The sequence below is a fragment of the Mus caroli genome, unplaced genomic scaffold (genome assembly GCF_978045245.1).
Source record: "Mus caroli unplaced genomic scaffold, Mus_caroli_1 scaffold_20, whole genome shotgun sequence".
NCBI lineage: Eukaryota > Metazoa > Chordata > Mammalia > Rodentia > Muridae > Mus > Mus caroli.
In genome coordinates this window covers 37,325,856-37,349,218 of record NW_028227275.1, presented here as the reverse complement: position 1 = coordinate 37,349,218, position 23,363 = coordinate 37,325,856, and the positions used below count along the sequence as shown (strand labels likewise).

The 23,363-nt window shown below is 39.4% G+C and overlaps 1 protein-coding gene across 1 annotated transcript in view; it reads left to right on the top strand.

The window, feature by feature from the left end:
• The window catches only part of Ptar1 (protein prenyltransferase alpha subunit repeat containing 1), a 42,014-nt gene extending 23,675 nt beyond the window's left edge, over nucleotides 1–18,339 (top strand). Inside the window, exons 6-7 of the mRNA XM_021152152.3 lie at nucleotides 7,127–7,416; nucleotides 9,385–18,339. Of these exons, the coding sequence (XP_021007811.1) occupies nucleotides 7,127–7,416; nucleotides 9,385–9,727 (633 nt within the window). The 3' untranslated portion in view covers nucleotides 9,728–18,339. The remainder of the gene's footprint in view (nucleotides 1–7,126; nucleotides 7,417–9,384) is intronic.
• The last annotated feature ends 5,024 nt before the right edge of the window (nucleotides 18,340–23,363 follow it).

Sequence of the window (23,363 nt, the reverse complement as noted above, 5' to 3'; positions counted from 1 at the left end):
CTACTTCTGTGCTGTGCTCACATCTTGTCCACTTCCTTGGCTTCAGGAGGACTTGCTGTGCTTCCTGTCACTGACTCCGCACCACTAGCCTTGTGTGCTCTTTGCTTGTTTCAGTAAAATGTACTGAATTTTTTTTAAAGACTGTTTCTGTTGTTCTAAGGTTCTGGGTTTTGTGCTTTATCTCTGAGAAGTAGTAGTTAACAAAAGTACCCGTTGTCTAGAGCAACTGAGAAGTGCATTTCAGTCTGAGTGTGGTGGCACACACTTGGGATCACAGCTACTCAAATGGGAGGCAGGAGGAGCACAAGCAGAATGGAATCAGGGCTACATAGTGAGCTCAGTCACTGGGGATGGGCAACTTAGTGAAGTGTCATCTCAGAATAGACGTGAGTAGATTCGAGAAGATGTAGCTGGGTAGTACAGCACCAGATTCAAACTCTCGGACTGCAAAACAAGGGTAAAAACATTTACAAACAAAGGACATATACACGAGCTAGCAGTACTGCAAGAGTAGAAAGTAATAGTATCTTGCCGTGCTAGATATCCAGTACTCGTGAGATGATGAGTCAGAGCATTTCTGTTCATGGACTTCGTCTCTCTTAATAAAACAATGACAGAGACAGTGTACGGCATAGTTAAAGGTGCCTCTTTGTGGCATACAGACCTAATTTGTATTCTAGCTGTTCTACCAATTTGCTCCGTAGCCTCAAGAAAGCTCCCCAGCTTCTCACTTTCCTGCCCCTGAAAAGAGTGTAATGTTAATTCCTCAACAACTGTCCCACGGACTACTGATTGTCATAGTGTTGTTACTTAGTACTCAGTGCTGGCTATTAAATACAAGGTTTGATATATAAAAGTAGCATTTACAATTGTAAAACATTAGAAAGGCATGCCCTCTGAAGTGAGGAATCCGTTAACATTACAGTCCATCACAAACTGGAGTGTTTTAGTCTACTAAGGATCATTCTTTATTAAAGACTTAAAGAAAAATGTTTATAGTAGGTTATTGGAATAAAACTAAATATAGTGTAGACTTTACATAGTTTTAGTACATTAGTGTTTTAATAAAACAACAAATTCTTTTGAGTGGTTGGACAGTGGCTGGGATGTTGTAAATGGTCGTAAATGGTCACCACGTGTTTATATAGACAGATAGTGCTGTTATGGTTTGGTTTGTGTGTTTGTTTTAGTCATGAAGAAAGACTAGAGAGTAATGGTGACTAATGGTGCTGTGGAGTAGACACATGGCATTTTATTTTATGTTTTATGTTTCTATGTTTTTGTTTGTTTGGTTTCTGTTTTATTTTTTGTTTGTTTGGTTTTTTTTGTTGTTTTTTGTTTGTTTTTTTTTTTGAGACAGGATTTCTCTGTGTAGCCCTGACTGTCCTGAAACTCACTCTGTAGACCAGGCTGGCCCTGAACTCAGAAATCTGCCTGCCTCTGCCTCCCAAAAGCTAGAATTAAAGGCGTGCACCACCACTGCCCGGCATGTTTCAATGTTTCAATAAACACATTTTTATAAATGTTACAGATTATTTTTGAGGTTGAGGAGTATGATATAGATAAGCAAAATCTATTGTGACTAGCCAACTAAAGATTGACTATCATTCCATTTGAAAAAAATAGAAATGTACAAATGTCTAATAAAGACACAAAAGACATTGTCATCATTAACAGGAGAGACATTCAAATCATAACCATAGCGAGTGAAACACTGTCTCAAACCATCTAGAATGGCAATAGTAATGGCAGACAGCAGCAACTGTCAGTAAGGATTCAGAAAGGGGGTCCTTATTATGGCTGGTAGGAATAGAATCTGGGGCCATCAACTATGGAAAACAGCTTACCATTAAAAAGAGAGAAAACTGTAGAATTGCTGTATATGGGAGGGATCAGGTATAGCTAAAACCAGTAGAAAACTTGGTAGAAAAAGATGGTTCTTTATGCCTCTGGAAAACCATAGGTGTGTTCATACTAAACCACATATGAGTAAGGGTGTCCATAGCCCCAGACTATGACAACTCAATGCATATCCCGTGAGAAAAGGAAAGCTCGAGGTGACATATCTTAGTAAAATGGACTGTTGCCCATACTAAAGGAATGAATTACTGGAACACTGTGTGATGTAAGTGAATCTGAAAATGTGATTAAAAGTAACCAGATTCAAAATCAGACCATGTGCCAGGCGGTGGTGGCGCACGCCTTTAATCCCAGCACTTGGGAGGCAGAAGCAGGCGGATTTCTGAGTTGGAGGCCAGCCTGGTCTACAAAATGAGTTCCAGGACAGCCAGGGCTATACAGAGAAACCCTGTCTCGAAAAACAAACAAAAAAACCAAACCAAAAAAAAAAAAAAAAAAAAAATCAGACCTTGTGTGTGATCATTTCCCCGATGAATTCAGATAGTCAAAGACTGAGTGCCTGAGACTAGTTGAGGGATGAGAATTTATTCCCCTCGTATTGGGGGGGTGGGGGGGGGAAGGATTTTTCTGCAGGTGTGTGTATGTAAAAATATTTGAAATCAGCAAATAATGTTAACACTGTTCTGAATATGCCAAAATAGATGTTTATAACTTTGATTAGAAAAGAAAAGCTTAAAAACAGCTAAAAAATTAAACAGACACTATGGCATTAGGTATTTAATTATGTTAAGTAATTAAAAGACAGGACTTTTTAAAAAAAATAGACTAGGTAATGATAAAAATATGTAAACTCCAGAAATAATTATGTGAAGATTCCATTAATGTTAAGTATGACATGCTACATAGAAAAAAGAATTTTTACTCAGTTTGTGACAACTGGTAATATTTGGATTGACTTTTTAGAAAATAATTAAGTTAGGTTTTTTTTTTTTTTTAGGTATAAACTGAACTAAAATAGATTTTTAAAATCTGAGAAGAAAATAGAGACCTGGAGGATGTATGCTAGGTAAAAATAAACCATGTAAAAGTATAATCTCACTTTTATGTGGAATCTAAAAAAGTTTGAATTCATTGGAAACCAAGTAAAACAATAGTTAGAAAAGTAGAGGAAGTGATAAAGAAAGAAAGGAGAGTTTACTTACATGGAATGAATAGGCCCTAAAGACCTCATACCACTTAGTGTCCAGAATTATATTATATGTAGGGCATGAAGCGGTTGCTTAGTGATCGCTCAGGGGTTAAGAGCACTCACTGTTCTAACAGAGGACTGGAGTTTGTTTCTCAGTACCCATATGGTGGCTTTTAACACTAATTCCTAGGGATTTGACACCCTCTTCTGACCTCCACAGGCATAAGATACATACATACAAACAAAACACTCAGACACAAAAATCAATACATTTTAAAAGAATAATATCTCCTGTATATAGCTAAAGCTTGCGGCAGGAATATCTTAAATAGTCTCATGATAAGAGCAATGATAACTGAAGTAATTAGCTTGGTTTTTATAATCCCTCAATGTATACACACTTATGATTATACTGTATATCACAAGTGTATGCATTTTTAATCAATTACTTGTAGACTTAGATTTTTCAAAACCTACTTTAATTATGCTTCTTTAACATCCCATCCTCCCTTCTAGCCTACCACCTACCAGAAGTAGGGGGAAAGAAAGATCCATAAGAAATGGATGTTGTGGACCATTTAGAAATAATTCTTTGGGGTGATTCCAATCTTCTTTGTCAGGAGTCCAGCCCACTAGCAAAACACCAAACACCAATCAGCAGTGCAGTCCAGTCTAGTCACCAAACACAAATCATAGCAGCAGCTCATCCAGAAGACACGGGGAGGCTCTGCTGATCAGCACCGGAGTCCTGGGTAGCCACACGAAGCAGCTGGAATACCACCAGATGTTCTTTGGTGTCTTTCTCTATACAAAGTCACAACAAACAAAGATCAGTGAAGAAAGCAAGGCAAACCAATGCAAGAGTGTAGTCAGCAAAGACAAAACCCAATGAAGACCAGCAGAGTTGCAAGGAGAACCAATGCAAAAGCATCGTCTACTGGTCTTAGAAAAACAGAATTGTAGACAGAAGAATTGCCAAAGAACATCGCTGCTTTCATCAAGGTATTGGTGCCAGGCTGAACTCCAGCAACAAAGATAACTTTTTAAGACTGATGACACAGTATTACATGCCCTCTTGAAAGGCTCTACAATTTATCTTCCTGAATAGGAGATTAGATATGCACATGGTTACTCACATGTGAGTAGAAATAAGGAAATAGTCAAATGCTCATCTTGAGGGTGAACTGCTGGGTGATAGTGAAAGGTGCTGCTGCAGAATGTTCATTGCGGTAGCACTGTCCTCTTGATCACTCTTGTTACTGTGACTAAACAGCTACAAGAAGAAACATGTGGGAGGGGGGTTTTGACTTACAGTTTTGAGGGGGCATGTCCATCATGGCAGAAGGAACATGAGGCAGCTGGCCACACTGAGTTCTCAGTCAGCAATAGAACCAGGTGAATGCCACTTCTCAGCATTGAGTATGGGTCTGCCCTTTGCTAATCATTGTAGCAGTACCCACGCAGTCGTACCCAGAAGTCTATTCCACACTGATTGTAGAGCCAACTAAGTTGACAGTGAAGATTAGCCATCACTAATGCACTTAAAATTTAAGCAGAATAGAATCAGTTCAAAAGTTATCTCCCAGTGGATTAATGTGCGATGTGTTTTTTAAATTGTTCCTTGTCATTACTGTTTCTATAATGATCATTTTTTAACCACTGTCTTAGTTTAAGTTTAGTTTATTTCATCGTAAAACTCTCAGGTCATACTCTATCACCAAATGAAGTCAGGGCAGGAACTCAGGCAGACGCCGAGGAGGCGCTGCTACTCAGCCTGTTTTCTTAAACCACCCAGGACCACTTGCCCAAAGTGGTACTGCTTCCTATGGGATGGAACCTCCAACGTCAGTCATTAATCAAGACAAGTGCTATGGAGGAATTTCCTTAATTAAGATTCATTCTTCTTAAATGCTCTAGTTTGTATCACATTGACAAAAACCTAACCAGTATAATCACTTCTGTAATCAGAGGAAAACTTTCTAGAAAAGCGAACAAGCGCTGGCATGGGTGTTGTCATACTTTGTTCTAGGCCAATCAATTCCTCTGTTCTATAGCCTGCTGCTATGTTTATATATTCTTTTTACATGGAAGTTGGAAAAGAGTAGGGACACTTAAGATATAGTCTACAAAGGCACTCATCTTGTCAGCACCTGACATTGAAGCCATTCTTCAGTGTTTTTAAAGTCATCTAAAAGTAATTGCTGTCTTTGCTTTTAAATAATTACCTATATAGCATTTTATTCTAGGGGAAAAAAGGGACCCTAAAATAAGAAAATGCTCTGAAATTTCTGGTTTGTTTTATGATTTGATATGCATTCTTAAACATAGAGAGAAGAATAGCATAGGGTTTGTTTTCCTTAAGAAGTCTCCAGCTGGGAAATATTTGTGCACATGTGTATATGTAGAGGCCAGAGGTTGATTTGGGGGGCTTTCCCCCACCCCATCAATTCCCCCCCTCATTTTATTTGCACGCATGCCTGTGTGCACCAGAGCAAACAGGCAAGCAGCTTTGTCTATTGCTCTTTTTCTTAATTACCTTCCTACAGGATCTCTCACTGGACCAGAAACTTACCCTTCTGGCTAGCTGGCCAGCCAGTGAGTTCTTGGCATCTACCTATTACAGGCATATGCAGGCATGCCTGGCTTTCTTACAGACACTGGGAGTTTGAACTCAGGTCATCATGCTCATGGAACAAATGCTTTTCCATTGAGACATCTACCCAGCCCCCACCTTTCTGAGATAAGTCTCACACTGGGCCTGAAGTGTCCAGTCTTAACTGGTCAGCAAGCCTCTGTGCTCCTCCTGCCTTTACCCTCCTAACAGGGAGTCTGTCCTCAGGTCCTCATGCATGTGTGGCAAGTGCTTCACCAACTGAGCCATCTCCCCAGCCCACTGAAGAATGTTTTAAAATAACTAAATTGGTTTTATTGAAAAACTTTCATCTATGTACTGTACTTGCCTCAAAATTAAACAGTAAATTAAATCTTTTTTAAAATAGAAAAATATCTAGTCATAAATAATCTTAAAGTTTTTCATGTTATATACATTCAGTTTAGATAGCCATGGGACTATCATTCTATATTGAGAAGCCACACTAAAAGAAAAAAAAGCTTTTAAAGACGACTCACTGTCCTGTAGACACTGGGCTGAATCTTACAAATAATAATAGCCTTAATGATATTTTTCAGATAGAGGCTCAAGTAGAAATGGCTGTAGGTTTGCCAAATGTTTTTCTTGGAGACTTGTCAGCTATAGCTTTGTAAATGAATGTAGTGGCTATGATGGAACCCATCAGAACTTAAGGATCCAGCCCTCAAAAGCCTAAGGCAGAAAGATTGTGTTTTAGGCCAGCCTGGACTCTGACACCAGACTGGTCCTGTGTTATCAAAAGTACAATTAAAAAAAAAAAAAACACCTTAAAGAAGATATGAAAAACATTTAACTGTATACTTTGCCCATATAGGTCAGTAATCATAGTCCTTTATACTTGCCCCTGGCTTTATTAAATTTCTCGTTCATTCATCAAGTCTTTGTAATCTACTCTGATGCTAATGAACAGAAGAGAATGGAAACATCAATTGGACTGATAAATACCCTCTACCAATTTGTTGTTATATTAAAAATGAAACATCCTTACAATTCAGTGATAATAAAGACACCTGCAACTGTTGTTTATGTGAAAATGTACAAGTACTGTGAAGGTTCCGAGGGAAAGATTACTTCTGCCAAGGAAAAGATAAGTGAGATGTGGGGAAAGACCAGTCAGTACCGGAAAACCGTCGCCTGGAACCAGGAATGAAGCAGGTCAAGTTTTTGGTTTTCGGTGGTGGTGATGGTTATCCACAGTGTGGTAATGAAGGCAAAGAATAATGAGTCTGTAAACTCTGTGCTCAAAAATAAAAACAAACAAACAAACAAAGAATCCTTTTTTGCTTTATAAAGTAAGAGGGAAGTTAGCTGGTTAACTTAGCTGCATTCTGCTTCCCAGAGAGCATCATGCAGGCTTTGTCCATTGTTGAGGAGAAAGGAAAAGCCTTTGTGAATGTCCTTCTCACGTCCCTTTTTCTTCCTACAAGATCCTTCTTGATGAACTGTCTTCTACTAAACACTGGGCGTCCATGCATGTCTCAGACCACAGTGGATTTCACTATCGCCAGTTCTTGCTAAAGTCATTGATTAGCCAGACTACGATAGACAGTGCTGTACCGCAGCACAACTCTTTGAAAAGTGAGCCAAAAGATGAAGCAGCGGCAGCCTCAACAGAGGAGCCAAGTGTGAATCTTGCCCAGCTTCTAGAAGAAGAGGTGGAATTCTGCACAGATCTCATTGATTCCTATCCAGGACATGAAACCCTTTGGTGTCACAGGTAAGAGAGAGAAAACCCGTTTCTTGTGATTAACTAGGTGTGTCCGTATGAAACTGCAGAACCTAATGTATCTGACTTCTGTCTGTGTATGTAAATGTGGTCGTCCGTAAATGTGGTCATCCATAGTTTTCCTGGTTGAATGAGGAAGGGCTTTTGGTCATCATCTCATCACCATTGTCCTTGTTAATTCGAGGTTTCTCACATCTCTGCCTGTGGTTTAGGTTCACCCCTAACTACAGAGCAGAGTGCCCTACATTACTTCCAACATAGCATAGAAAACATAAAAATGTTTCATAACTCTTTGAAGATCCTGACATTAGCATGTCCTGGATAGAATGCTACCTACCATGTGTTTTTAAGAAAAGTAAAATCTTCCAGATCATTTTGATGTAGGTAGGATTGAGAGTAATGATTAGATCGTGGGATAGAAGGTAAGCTTTATCTTTGCCCTACTCTAATGATCTTCCAATTAATTAAGTATAATAACAAATAGAACAGCCAGCCATTTTATTAACCTGGATTTTGAGTATATTTGATATTATAAAGTTCATGTTGGAATGAGGTCCAGGGGAGCTAACACATTGCTCCAGTTACTTGGATCTTTATTTGGAAGTATCTCAATCTTTACAAATCCAAAGTCTGCTTCAGGTCATAGGAGTCAGCTTAGAACAAAAGACTTGTCTTTGCTAGTCAAGGAAAAGGATTGTAAAAACTGTAGTTCCTAAGTCAGCTGAGACCCCACACCTTTCTCCAGTCTACTCTTGCTCATGGCTGCTTAGTCTGTTAGCTGCTAATCCATACCAAGTACATTTAGAAGGCAGAAGTTATCTTTCATTTTTTAGAATGTTCAAGAGTAGACAATGGTCTTTTCACAGCAAAGCACTCTGGTTGTAGGGTTTTAAGGAAGACAGGACATGAGGCTCTTGTTTAGAGACTTTGCTGTTCTGCTGTATTTCCTCATCCCAATAGCAAGACCTCAACTTAAAATGCTGATATTTAAGGCCTTAGCCCTTGAATGAATGACGAGGTGTGACAGCTTAGAACCTGTCATATGTCACGTCGTAGTTTGTGTAGCAGGTGTGCACCCTGGGAAAGCTGTTTGGGTATTATGCAGAGCAGGTTTTCATTTTAATAAGCAATTCCAGACTGTCCCTTGATTGAAAATAGGAATAGTATCTTTTATGTGCTTTGCTCAGAACCCAGCACACCTCTGCTGAACACTGATAAGTAAGACTAAAGTGGAAGTTTAGGAGAAATCTTCAATAAGACACCGTGGGTGTAGTCTAGTTTTAAAAAAAGACTAGGGACTGGTGGGCCAGTTCAGCAAGTAAGGGTGCTTGCCAACTAGCCTGATGCCGTAAGTTCTCTCCCTTAACTGAAAACACGGGACATGGTGGAGAGAGAAAACTGACTCCTGTATCCACACCTCTCTCTCTCTCTCTCTCTCTCTCACACACACACACACACACACACACACACACACACACACATCTCTCTTTCACACACACACACTTGTGCATAAACAAACAAAGGAACAAGTGCAGCAGAGATATCCTCAGAAAGGACTAGGTAGAGGTCATGAACCCATCTGTATCCGGAGGAACTGTCTGCTCTACCTTGTTTTTAATTACTTGTAAGATTCTAAATCACGTTGGTATTTTGTTTTATATAATAATGTATGGTGAATATTGAGCCTGGACTGTTTCTACTTCATGTTAGAGTTAGAACTAAAACTCAGTGATCCAAGTGAATGCTTATTGAAACGCCCTTAGAGCAGTGCAGTTTCCTCACGCACCAGCCTGGGCAAGGGGGGAGATCCTGAGATCTCCGTCAGTTTCTTTTCCTGCAGACAGTTGTGGATTGTGAAATGGGTGTGAGCTAATACTGTTTATTAGTAATCACCTTCTTTCACCTGAGAATTTTGAGTTTTGTCATGATTTTCTTTCTCCCACCCCACCCCCATTGCAGGCGGCACATTTTCTACCTTCAGCATCACTTAAATGGCAGGCTCCCTCCCAACGTGACTCACCTGTCACCTGCAGACTGCTCTGGGGGCGCTTTGAATGACTCGCTCCAGATTCCAACAAGCCCTCAACTATCTCAGGCAATGGAAGTGGATGGACTGAGTGACTCTAGCAAGCAAGGCTATTCCCAGGAAACCAAGCGCCTGAAGCGGACCCCAGCTCCAGACTCCCTAGGCCTGGAGATGGAGCACAGGTTTATTGATCAAGTATTGTCCACTTGTCGGAACGTAGAGCAAGTCAGGTATGCCAATGCATACAGGAAATGGCTGGTGACTCTGAGTCAGTGAAAGGGGTGATTCATCCTAAGAAATTCCCTTTAGTGCAATATTGCTTTTTTTCTCAGTGCCATAGTTGCATGGACTGACTGGCTAGCTGTATTCTTCATCTGTAGCTTAAAAGTCTATAAGAAACCTTTGGTTTTATTTATTTTGTTAAGAGCCGGCATTCCTTTGGGTATGAGATAATCGTATAGTTCCTTCCTACTAAATAGAGTCTTAATTCTTTTTTTTTTTCCTCTTTGACCCATGGCTCTCTAGGTCCATCCTTGGGCTTCTCATTTGTCTCTTGAGATTGGCTTACATACTTTGCCCACCTCTGTTCAGTTGCTACATAGATAGTTTCTTTAAACATTGAACATTTATTTTGCAGTTCAGCTAAAGAATATTAATACATTCGCAGAAGCACTTGCGCTGACTGCAGTTCTGAGAACACAATGGCTACACGGGTGGATGTGAGGACGTCAGCCACTTCCCTCTCAAGCGTGTTCTCCCGTTATCCACTCAGAACCAAAGCCAGGAGGGTTGGAATTTATATATAAAAAAAAAAAAATTGCTTCCAATGTAATCTATTTTTTAAATGATTATTTAAAAGAAACTAAACTAATTTAAGAGTTTATGTAATTGTAGTACTGAAAAATTATTTTTATTACTAGTTTTGATAGATTGTTTTTACCTCACATTTGGTATATGCCAAAACAGCAAGTCAGCCCTTATAAAATAAATTCTTTTTTAAAAAAAACCCACAAATGCCATTTTTAGTTATTACTAATTTTTTTCCTTCTAAAGTCACTCATGAAAGTGGGACATAGAAATGTAGTCCTGTAAAGCTTTTTTTTTTTTTTTTTTAAAGAAGTAAATAAAGAATTACTGAGGTTATACTGGATAAACTGCAAGGTTTTTTGTCAAGTGGCTAGTCAGAGTTGACTGGCAAAAATCTAGGGAGGAAGACGGGTTTTGAGCATTTAGTTCAGTTTTTACTTTTCAAATGAAACACCGCTCTTTGATACTGAATTCATCAGGGATAAGTACCAAAGTCCACACTGTAGCTCTGTCTCAGCAACAAGGGCTGTGCTCTCAAGGCTGGAGAAGTTGGGTGGGAATGGGTCCAGTCTCCTTTCTTCTGACATCCACCCCTTCAGATGAGCCGTGATTCCTCTGTGTGTACGCCTTCTCTTACCTTGCCAGTCCATTCCCTACTTTCCATCACTCACTGGCCCATATTTTTTTCTCATGTTCTTTTTTTTCAGGGATGCCAACAGAAGCTATTATTACTGTTATAATAGCTTAATACCTATCTATAAACACAGGGAGTATGAGTAAAAGGTGTCCCTCTCAAATTCCCTTTTCATGGCTGTCTTGGTTAGGGTTCCTATTGCTGTAATGAAATGCCGTGACCAGGAGCTGGGGCAGTGGCCATAGAGGAGTGCTGCTTACTGTCTTGCTCTATGGCTTGCTTGTACAGTTTTCTTGTTAGGAGCCCAAGGGGTGACACCACTTACAGCAATCTGGGCCCTCTCTCGTCAATGCCTAATTAATCCACTATAGGCTTGTTTACAGCAGGATCTTCTGGAGCACTGTCTCAATTGAGGTTCTCACGTCTCAGATGACTCTAGCTAGGATCAGATTGACATAACACTAGCTAGCTCGGATCCTGTGTATGTGCAAAATGCAAGCTGTGATTGCAGAAATAAGCCAAGCCATCATGTTTGGCGTGCTCTCCTTTCTCAAGCTTGGTTATGTGCATTGCAGGTGGAGGGACAGAAGGAAAGGCAAACCCCTCCTTCCTTGCTCTGGTGGACTCTTGTACTTGAGTTAGACATACTGCATTAAGAGAAAAGAACAGACTTTTACTTGGGCATCATGGTCTTATTGGGTGGCAGACTGCTTGGCTGGGTGACACTTAGGAAACCATGAAGAAAATTTTCTACTGGCCCCAGGAGATAGATCTTTCTTACTCTTTGGGGGCAAAGTTGTTTTTACTACCTTTATTATTTAGATGATAATATATTTGCCATTCTGAACATAATTCCACAACCTACTATATACAAAGCATATTTTGAATCATTAAATACCTCAGGTTCTACATGAACCTCTATAGGAAAAACCATTACATGATGTTTAGGTCCTCTGAGATTGAGAGGTGACAGGAATGACATGCAGCTCCTGTGGCCACACCCTATCTCGACTCAGTCTTACCTTCTCTTCTCAGCATCCGTCTTATGTCCCAAGTAATAGGGCTTATCTTTGATATAGTATGTGTCAGAACATGAACATAGGCTATGCCTTATGAACATCAGCTAAATTTTTATAGTGCTTCATGCCTTTTTATATCTCCTATTCAGCATCTTGATCATCTAGGTGTCAGATGCCTTCTTCTAAGGCTCAGCCCACACCTTCCTAAAGCCGTAGAGTCCTCTAATATACCGTGATTGCATCTTCCTAGTAAAGTTGGAAGTAGGTAGTAAAAATGCAAATAGCGAAAAGATCCTGTTTCTGTGTGGGTTTTCTATGCTACATTATTTCTGAAATTAGCATTTTTGAGTGTTCATTCACAGGACTTAGGATTTCCCTGTAACTTTCCCCTAAGTGTTTGGCATTCACCTTTACTAGCAAGCTACTGTGTCTTTGACCAAATGAATTCATGCAGTAGAAAAAGAAAATATGTCTATTAGGGGCTTGTTTAGTCATATTCTTCAACACATATCTTACTGTTAGAAGGAAAAGATAGTTTGATTGGCACATTGCATCTGATTTTACTCCTCTGGATTAAGAAAACCACTGACACACAACAAGCAGTAAGATCCATGATCTTCACCATAACCCTGCCCTACATGTCTTTGTTTTTAAAGTCTATTTTGGTAAGTGTATTGCCCAATTATATTCATATGCCTTGCATATCAAAAGGACTTAGTAACTATCTATTAATGATTAATTAGCTCTTTGAAGAAGGGAAAGATTGTTCTTGTTCATAAATGATGGAATAATGATCAGGAAATTAATGAGTTATAAGTGAGTGATGTGGGCTAGCTCTGCAGTTCTTAAGGAGAGCTCCCATGTGTAAAAATCATTGAGATTTAGATTTGCTGTCTTCATTACCTTGTTTAGATTTGTTACCGCTCAGCTGTGAGGTGGAGCGCTAGAATTCTCCTAGCTGTTCTTTATATACACTAAAAATCCTCAGTCAATAAGATCCACTTGATAGGATTATTATTGTTTTCTTTCACTAGACAGTGTTGGAGAGCAGATCTTGCATACAGCACCAGAGGCACATCTGATCAGCTGAGATAATTCTTGGCCTTTAGAGACTTGTTGATGTGCATTTGTGCAGGAATCATCCTGATCCCCAACTTGAACTGTGGACCTTGTAGGGACTCCTTGAACCTGCCTGTGTGAGTCGTTTTGTAAGCCTAAGGGTTTTATGCCTTCCTATAGAAGCTTTGGGCCAGACTTTCATCACCCTTTCTTACTCGTATGGCACAGCTCTAACTTAAGCTATACATGTCATTAGTACTTTTCTCTTTGTTTTTGCTGGTGCTGAGGCTCAAGCTCAGATTTATTATCAGTCATAGAAGTAAATGTGTACAGATTATCACCAGAAGCCACTTATAGTTTCAAATAAGGGCTATGTAACATACAATGCAGAAGCGAGCTTTTGAGTTTATGTGCAGTGGTCTGTAGAATGCATCTGTGGTAGACAATGTTAGTTCAGTAATGTTCAGCTCCTCCCAGTTTACACTCTGTGTGTGTGTGTGTGTGTGTGTGTGTGTGTGTGTGTACAGATAGTCAGTCCTGCAGTTTTATTCAGCACAAGATGGTGTGTGACATGAGCCAAATGCAACTTGAGAGTAGAACCACCAGGGAGGGAGCCTCTCAGTTGGCTCCCTAATGGGGTTAGGGATGATTCAGCTGTAAAATGAAGAGTGAATAATCTGTCCCCTTTTTCTTCCTCCGAAAAGCTTTTTGGGTTTACTGTTATTTTCCTACTCAAAAATTTTACCTTAAAAATTTTAAATGTTTTATTCTAAATTTTAAATGTTTTATTCTAAATTTTTTAACACTGTAAAAATTTTGTCTAAAATGAAACTGCAAACGCAAGCAATGTCTTTGTTCCCCCACCCCTGTCACACATAGTCTGTAATGAGCTCATGCTTATTAGAGAAGCATGGTGGGGTACCGGAAATTTTCAGCAAACTCAGTTTCATTGAAGCAGTAAGCAAGAAAAAACTACCCCAAGAACTCCACATACTGTCATCTAATGTCTTCTTTAAAATAACTGTACATTGTGTTAACTTGAGTGCCTTTCTAACTTTAATGTGTGATACAAGGTTATCTTATACTGAACTCTTGTGTTTAGGGAGTAAAAGTGTAGAAATTTTATCAGTGTATTGTGTCACAGTGAAATATACTGACTGGTGAAGGTAGGATCTTTTGATTTATATTTCATTAATTGGCAATTTTTTGTACCCTACCAAGAACACCAAGAGTTAGAATTAATTCTCTGTCTCTCAGACAGCTAACATTGTGAGTTTTAGAGGCATCATAATTACAGGGCAGTGTGTGCACAATTGAAGACACAAAAGCTGTGTAGCCTATGCTTGAAGAGAAGCAGGCACACGATAAACTGCCAAGAGAGAGAGAGAGACAGAGAGAGAGAGAGACAGAGGTGTTGTCCCAAGTGACCCTTTGCCTTATTCTAAGAACATGCCTTTCTCCCAAATTCAGACATGGGGGTAGGATAGTTAAAAGGGGGAAAATGGGACTGGCTAATACCAAAAGAAAAGGTAAATACTCAAATGAAATTTCAAGTTTTGTGAATTTGTGTGTGGAAGGGGAGGAGAGGCCTGTCATAGTTCATGATAGCATATAGTTTTCTTTATGGTTTCTTAAAAATATATAGTAAATATTCCAAAGTGCTTTGCAGAGAGTTCTTGAATAATACATCTCTATTTTGTGTTCATAATTGATGTATAAACCAGTGTCTCCTGTGTGGCTTTAGGGTGGGAGGGGAATTCTCAGGCTCCCTACATCTTGACCCTCTCAGGCCATCCCTGTCACCACGAAACAACTAGAGGCTGGTGGTTTAAAAAGAAAAGGCAGTTAAGTTGCTTGGCTGAAGAAACAGTGACCTTCAAAGGATGTTAGCTGTATATAGGTCATGCTTTCTGAACAAGAGCATGAGCCACAAAGCTGACCCTGATGTTTATTAGTCTGTTGTTAATCTCAGGGTGCAGAAGATTTAACCAATTTAGAACAACATTTTATATTCTGTGGCCAAAAAGAAAAGGCAAAATATGCTAATTAGATTGCTATTAGTGTGCAAAATCTAATACGGACCATCTTGCCACTTGTCCTGTAGTTGTAGTGAGACTGTTATCAAAACTGTTGCTAAGAAGAGAATATCTGTGTTGGTTCTACGTGGGGAAGTGGAGGAGATTATGTTTTGTTTCAGTTGATGTTCTCAGCCTTTAAAAATCGTATTGAGAAGAGTCACTGTTGTTTTGCAAACTGACAGCTGTTTTGCTTCCTAAGACTTCTTTTTCTCTGCAAGTGTAAGATGCAAGACAGACAGGTTCAGTATATCACATAGTGCTGTGCATATTGTGAGAAATTAACAAATCAGAACTGATAAATGCTGGAGAAGGAATATGATTAGCATATCTCTATCTTAGCATTGCCCACATATGGGTGAACTATACAATTTTATATGAAATATACATTATGTTTAAATATATAAGGCAAGATACACAATTGTATAACATTGCAACCAAAGTTGAGGTTCTTTTTAAGTATCTAAATGTGTGTGTGCGCATGCATGTGCGTATGCACATACATACATCTACCAAGATCTAGAGCTCAGGCTTACATGATTTTTTTACACAAAAGATTTTATGCAATGAATTTTTATTTTCATATTTGCTCAAAGTATTTTAATTTAAGACAATTTTCTTGACAGACAGCCTCCTCCAGTAAAGTTGGAAACTGACATGTGGCCATTTACCCATTTAAATATTTGTGAAAACTGATTATGTGTTTGGTGGTTTGTATGTTTATATGTTATTCTGTTTTTCTCCAATATTAAGGATTTAGCCTTTATTTCATGCCTAGCAATCACTTTCCTAAAAGCACTGAGCAGGCAACACATGCTCTGCTGATGGCAGTGAAGTGATGCATAATACATGTGAGGTTGGTGCAATGTGCCGACTACTCCCAGGACACTCCAGCATCCCCTAGAAGCAGTCGTCTGTCCTCACATCCAATGCCATGCATTTAAGGCAGGTGGCTTTGTGTTGGTTACAGAAGTGATATAGATGGGGTGCAGATAGCAACAGCTCAGTCAATAAGTACTTAGCTATTGCTCTAGCATCAGACTAACTTAGCTCTCACCACGGAGACGGTTGCCATCTCTTCACTGAGGAATATATTTGTAGTGTGATACGTTACACAGTGAAAAATGCTATTCCATGACATGAATTATTACACTTGTTTGTTTAGGCTGGATTTAGAAACATAATAAAGATATTATTTAACAGAACCATGGCATGAAAACAAGAGTTAGAAGAAGTCTGAGCAGTATCGCCCTGTAAGAGGCACATTTAATAAATGCCTCAAGGTGTCAGCAGATGCAGAACCATGCTGCTCTTTATATATTGGCATATCCAGGACTTTATACTTTATTTCATTTCTCTCTAATTCTAGTTGCTTTGCATTGTCTTAAAGGTGATAATGATCATCATGGGAACTTAGGCTGAGTAACTTCATATAATTTTCTCAGAATATATTTGACATGAGGAAGAATTTTTTTTATCAATGGCATTGTAGTTTAGTTTGAGTACCTATTCTGAGTTGACCTAATGTAAAAGATTAGACGGTTTTGAAACAGACATTCCTACCTAACCTGTGAGGATCCAAGTGTAGTGCAAGTGTGATTCTGCTTTGGCCTCTGGTGAGCTCCCTGGTGCATGGTCGTGTATTGGCTGTAGTCACTTTGTACTTTTGCTGTATTTTGTTCTAGAAGAGTAATGGGGTGTACACTAGACTAGATCACATTACTGTTTCTGAGCTGGAAACAATACAAAATAAGGTGTCTAAGTATGCCAAATATTTATATACTGCTATAAAAACTAAGAGGAGGACTTTTCAAAAGTACAGAAATTACTTTTTCTAAACTCCAGGCTTTGTATGCTAGTTAATTGCTTATTTCAACATTATAAAACTATGGGACTTCCACTGAAGAGAAAGATCTCAGATACTGTATATTCTACTATCAGAATTCACCATCGGTGTTAGTTTACATTGCTTGTAGATTTTCCAAAAAGAGCAGTCAGTGGGCTATAGTTAACACTGGACACATTAGTGTAATCACGGTACACTGTAGATCCCAGACATTAAGTATTAGTGTGACTGCTTGTTTTGCTGGAAACAGCTGTCTTCACTGGTAGATACCACTCTGCCTGGTATGGCAGTCTGTATCGAAGTTCCTTTAGCTCTTAGTATAGCAACCCACAGTTTTAAAAGGATTAAAACTCATGCGTTCTTTACAGCTAAAGTATATATTCTGGATGGGAATAAGAAAAACTTTTGTACAAAGGTGTGTGCAAAGTACACTTGTGGTATTTTGGGGTTTAGTACCCCAGGATGATTAAATTATGCTAAATTCTAAGATTATCACTTGGACTTTTGGCTAAGATTAAATGTAAATTCTAAGATTAACATATCATGTATTGTCGATAGCTGGGTGTTCAATGGAAATGTAATGTGAGCCCCAAAGGTATTACAATTTCCTAGTAGCAATGTTTAAGACATATAATTAACTTTTAATAACATATCTTATTTAACTTAATCTAGTAAAACACTCTTTCAACATTCATCAATGTAACAAAATTAAGGAGCCATCTAGCGCCTTTTCTCCCTTTATATTAGTCTTCACAATTCAATGTGTGGTTTGCACTCACGCTGCCCCTCCACTGCAGCCATGTTTCATGCCCTCAGGCTCCACGTGTGGCCAGGGGCTGCTGCTGCAGACGCAATGCAGATTTATAGGCTACAAAGTATGAATCTGTTTAAATTTGGAGGTGACAAATGGACATGAAATTTTGATCCTTTAAGGATTGTTTAGAAAGAAATCTAATGAAGTTTTCCTTCATTTTAAGTTAACTTTGCTCTAGAAATTGGATCAATCTGATCTAATTTGCCAAGCATTATTTGAAGAAGAAATCCTGTGCCATGCAAAATCCCTCTAGGATTGCTGTAAAGTACCGACGGCAGAATAGTGAGTCTTCAGTCTTCACTAAAGTCTGTCCTGTTTCTTCAACATAGCTTGAGTTGCATGCTTACTGCATATCCGTACTTGTTTGCTTCCCATTATTCTTGTTATATAATGATGTATATTAACCAGCAGCCCTAGGATTCTAATCTATGCAGCTGTCTGCCAGAACATAATGATGTACCGATTGAATCGTGGTAAATGGCAGAGAAATAAGTTGAACCACTTCTTTTCCCATTAGAATTGTTTTTTTAACATGTGGCCATGTACCAAACCAGCTGTAAATTACTGTATTTCTGTAGAATATGGAAACAGTGTTGTCTTTGATGATGTCTAAGTAAACATTACCTCTCCTAAAGCAAGCGCTATGTGTGTTTCATCTCCATGATTGTTAAACTTGGCTGCGGTTATCTGTCAAGATGCCCGGCTGACTGCTTTGATTGTGTTAAATGGATGAACTATTGTCTGAAAAAAAAAAAAAAAAAAAAAACCTGACAACTGACTATCATATATATACAAAGCATAGAACATTAAAAATCAAACTCAGAGAAACTACATTGTTGTTTTTAAAGTATATTAACAGTGACAGATTGACTTAGGAAAGATATTCTGTCCAGATATACTTTATTTTTATGTATTCAAGCGAAGGTATAACGTGCGAGGTTACTAGTCTTACACAGTGTCTGTGCTGTAAGCAAGAAGTGGCAGCTACTTACACTTCATGAAGAAGCCTCTAGATGGACCCAGAAAAGTAGCCAGGGAAGTGAATATTTATTTCACTCAGATTTTAGTACTTCAGAAGGTTGTTTGTGGAGAAGGCTTTGTTAACAACACTGACTGCGTTAGCAATGATATGCTATTATCAATGCATGTTTGTATAGGAAGCAGGCTGTGCAGTTTATGTTTGCATCATTCCAAAGAGCAGGGTGTTTGTTTGTTGTAACTAATGTGGTAGAGAAAGTAGTTTATTAAAGACAGTCTTAATTTAGATTAGTAGTCAGACAGTATAAATATGACAGAATTGGTATTAGAAAAATGCATCTCTGGGAAACCATCGTGTTTCACAGCATGCTTCTCCAAATGCATGGTTCGTGCCAGTCGTGGCTGGCACGCCAGCCGGCTGAGTCAGTATGAGGGTCGTTTGCTGCTGCTCTGCACTCAGCACATGCAGCGCTTTCTTTGTGCTGTCATTTCAAAAAGAGTTTTACTTTTAGCATTGCATTATGTTCAAAAGAAAAGCAAGTCCATGTTCGACATGAACAAACAACGTAGCTCCTGTCTCCCAGGCACTCTTTCCCAGTGGCCAGGCTGGGTATCAGCTTTAAGCCACAGTGTTCTTACATGCGAGTCACCCTATTGCGTGTGTCATGTGAAAGGATAGCAGGAAATGAAGGGCTGCTTGCTCCCTCTTCAGAGCCTCAGAGAAATCAATGGTCAGCAGATGTTCCTCCACAGAGAGAGTCTTGAGTAATATTAGCCTCCAGGATAGACAGAATTTAATGCTTTAAAGTCTACGTGTTCAGTATCAAAGTACTCGGAGTCACAAAAGGCTTCATATTCCTCTGGGAATCACAGTGAAAGGGCTGCCTCCTGTCTCAGGAGCTAGCGAGCTGTCATGTTTTGATGGTTTGGTTTGTTTGTTTTTTTTTTAAGTTGCTAGTGATCTAAGCAGACACAATTTTGAAAGAAAATTAGATCATTTAATAAATGGGGTTGGTAAACCTGTTAATCACCCATTTGTTTTATTTCCAAATAAATTTTGTAATATTACCCTCTACTTTGGTCCCTCGACGGGAAATCTCCAGTTCTCTGAAGACATCTGATCTGTGTCCATTATATGATATGCTTCCGTTAATTCAGTGATGCCATGGGGGTAAACATGAAGGCATTCTATATAGCACTTACAGCAATAGGAAATCACAAAAACCGACACTGGGTTGGGCAAACCGCTAAGAGTGCCAGATTGTGTGGGAAATAGCCTACAATTCATTTCACTTTTGGAGGAAGTTAGAAAACTGTATATAAAGTAAGGTCCTAGCTTTTTTAAAACAAGTTTTAAAATTTTTCTTTTCAGTTATTAAAGAACTAACTTACTGAACAGGAGTAAAATTATTGGTGAAAAAAATAGTTGTTTTTCTAGTGTAAATAGGAAAGCCTACTTAAACCAGAACACTAATGGAAAAGGTCTTCAAAGTAGCTAAGGAAAAGGATTAAGAAAAACAAAAAACACTTTCGAAGAGGAACATTGAAATTATCCTTGTGATTGATAAGAATTTTAAGTAAAGCATGGTGAGGACTGTAGGTAAATACACACATGTACACATACACACCCTGTGCACACACACACACACACACACACACACACACAGTTCTACTCAGGTAAAGCCTTAAAATCAGAATCCGACATCTAAGAAGAGGGCAAAGAAGGAAGGGGCTGGAGAGGCGGCTCAGCAGCTGACAGCTCACTGACCTTGATTCCCAGTTCCATCTGTAGCGCCCGCCTCACGGGATCCAAAACCCCCTTGTAGCCTCTTTGCCCAGAGACTCTCATGTGCACATATCCTACAGACTTACACATGTGCATATAATTAGAAATAAAATGCGAAAATCCTGAAGACAGTGGCGTCCTGACTGAGGCCAGAATAAGATGAGGGATGCAGACGTCACTGTTTGGGTTCTTTGTTTATTTTATCTGTGCAGTGAAAACGTCTTCACATACACACATGAACTTGGATAGCACTTCTGATTATTAAGTGAGAGAAACTTTGAAGAAATCAAGGGTACCCTATTCATAATTAGAAAATACAGAAACTATTTTTCCATTGTTGATCTATAGATTCAATACCATGTCAACTCCAATGGACTTTCTTTCACAGACATGGGCAGGTTATATGGAAATACGGATATGTTCGTTATCTTGTGGTATTAGTTTCACAAATATATTTGTAAAGGCTTATTAATTGTTGTATATATGTTTTGTTTCATTTATTATATGTCAATTGTACTGTAAAGCTGGTAAAAACATAAATATTCTATTGATAATAGTTTGTGTAAAGTGGGTACTAAATAAACAATGATGTTTACAAAAATATATAGCAATAAAAAGAATTTAGTATAGTTGTAACAATCTTTTAAGATTTATTCATTTTTATTTTATATGTGTGAGTGTTTTGCCTGCATATATGTAAGTGTACTACATATATGCAGTGCCCCATAGTCAACAGATTTGGGGAACTGGAATTACAGATGGTTACGAACCACCACGTGGATGCTAGGAAGTAAAACAAGGTCCTCTGGGAGAACAGCAAGTATTCTTGGTTACTGACCCATCTCTCCATCACCTAGCTAAAGCATTCTTGTCAAAGGGATAGCGCACTGTAAAGCCACAATAATTAAACTATAGCAGCATAAGACTACATAAACAGACCAATGGAACCAAACAAGAGTCCAGAAACAGGCCTTTAGATGTTCTGTTAGTTTTTGTCCTGACCACGGCACCATGCCATTTCACTAGGCAAGTTAAATGATAACTACTGCTGTGTCCACATGGAGAGAGGATCTACTGTGGCTACCTCACACAAAGGTAACTTTGAATGAACCAGGATGTGGACCAAACGGCCTAGTCCGTAAATCTAGAAAGAAATAAGGGAACTTTAAATGAACCAGGATGTGGACCAAACGGCCTAGTCCGTAAATCTAGAAAGAAATAAGGGAACAGATTTACAATGAGGAAGGCAAACATTTTTGTGAGGAAAGAAACAAAAGGGTACCAATAAGTGTGCATTTCAAAAATAAAGTGGAGAAGCCGAGGTCTCATGCACTGTATGGTTACACACACATTCAAAGAAGACCTGAGAGGAAGGCTGCTCTGTCCTCAGGTTCTTCACAAGAAAGACAGAAAGGCTAAGACAGAGCTGGGACCCTCCTGACAGAATGCAGGAAATCTATCATGGAATACAAAATGGAAGCCTGTCAGTTCAAAGATCTGCCCCGCCTGGCCTCTGCGCCATTGAAAGACTTCACTGGATACAAAGAAAATGAGACCTTAATGCTTCCAGAAGGGTGACAAACAACAATTTCACAGCAAGCTTGGGAATATAGTGGAGAAACAGAGCTGGCTCATTTTACAAAATACCCACCTTTCAACCAAAATATTACCAAGCACAGATAGAAACAGTATAGTCTATGCCTGGGCTTAAAAGAAAAATAGGTCCCAGACATGGTCTCAGAGAACAGCCAAACAATAGACATACTCAGCAAGACTTTAAAGCAGCTGTTGTAAATTGGTTCTGAAGTGACCAGACTTAATTGAAGAAAACAGGAGAACTATGAACAAAAAGAGGGTTTAAAGTTCTGCAGTTTAGACTGAAAATTTTCATTATGATAATCCACCAAAAAAAAAGGTCTGAATTAAAAAAAAAAAAAAGCTTTTTATTTCATTTTTAATTACATGTATTTGGAGGGAGAGGAGGTGCAGGTATCCACAGAGGCCAGAGGAGGGCATCAGATTCACTGGAACTGGAGTTAACCTGTGGTTGTGAGCCTCCTGGTGTGCTCGGAATGTAACTCTGAGGTCATCTGAGGGAGCAGTAGGTACTGCTAACTGCTGAGCCATCTCTTCAGCACCTCATCCCTGCAAATAGTAGACTAAGTAGGGAGAATGGTAAACTTGGAAAAAGCTCAGTTCCCAGTAACCAAGTGGATGAGCAGGAGAAGGAAAAGGACAGCAAGTCAGCAGAGCACTGGGGCCTCACCAGGTTCGCTGGAGTCAGCAGAGCACTGGGGCCTCACTGAGCTTTCTGGAGTCAGCAGAGCAGCTCGAAGAAGGAAAGCAAGTCAGGAGAGCACTGGGGCCTCACCGGGCTCTCTGGAGTCAGCAGAGCACTGGGGCCTCACTGAGCTTTCTGGAGTCAGCAGAGCAGCAGAAGAAGGAAAGCAAGTCAGCAGAGAACTGGGGCCTCACCGGGCTCACTGGAGTCAGCAGAGCACTGGGGGCCTCACTGGGCTTGCTGGAGTCAGCAGAGCAGCAGAAGAAGGAAAGCAAGTCAGCAGAGCACTGGGGCCTCACCAGGCTCACTGGAGTCAGCAGAGCAGCTAGAAGAAGGAAAGCAAGTCAGCAGAGCACTGGGGCCTTACCAGGCTTGCTGTAATGGAAGACACAGTTGAAGAAAAGAGTGCAAAGACAAATGGAATGTTGGGGTCACAGTGGTTGCAAATGTCCCCAAATTTGAAGAAAGATGAAATGCCTATGATAGGGAGATGAAGGATTTACTTTGGCTCACAGTTTTAGAAATTTCAGACAATTGTTGACTAGACCGTTGCTTTTAGGCCTGATGGGGTTCCAAGTGACAGTGCTGTGAAAATGGAGAAATAATGGAGAAA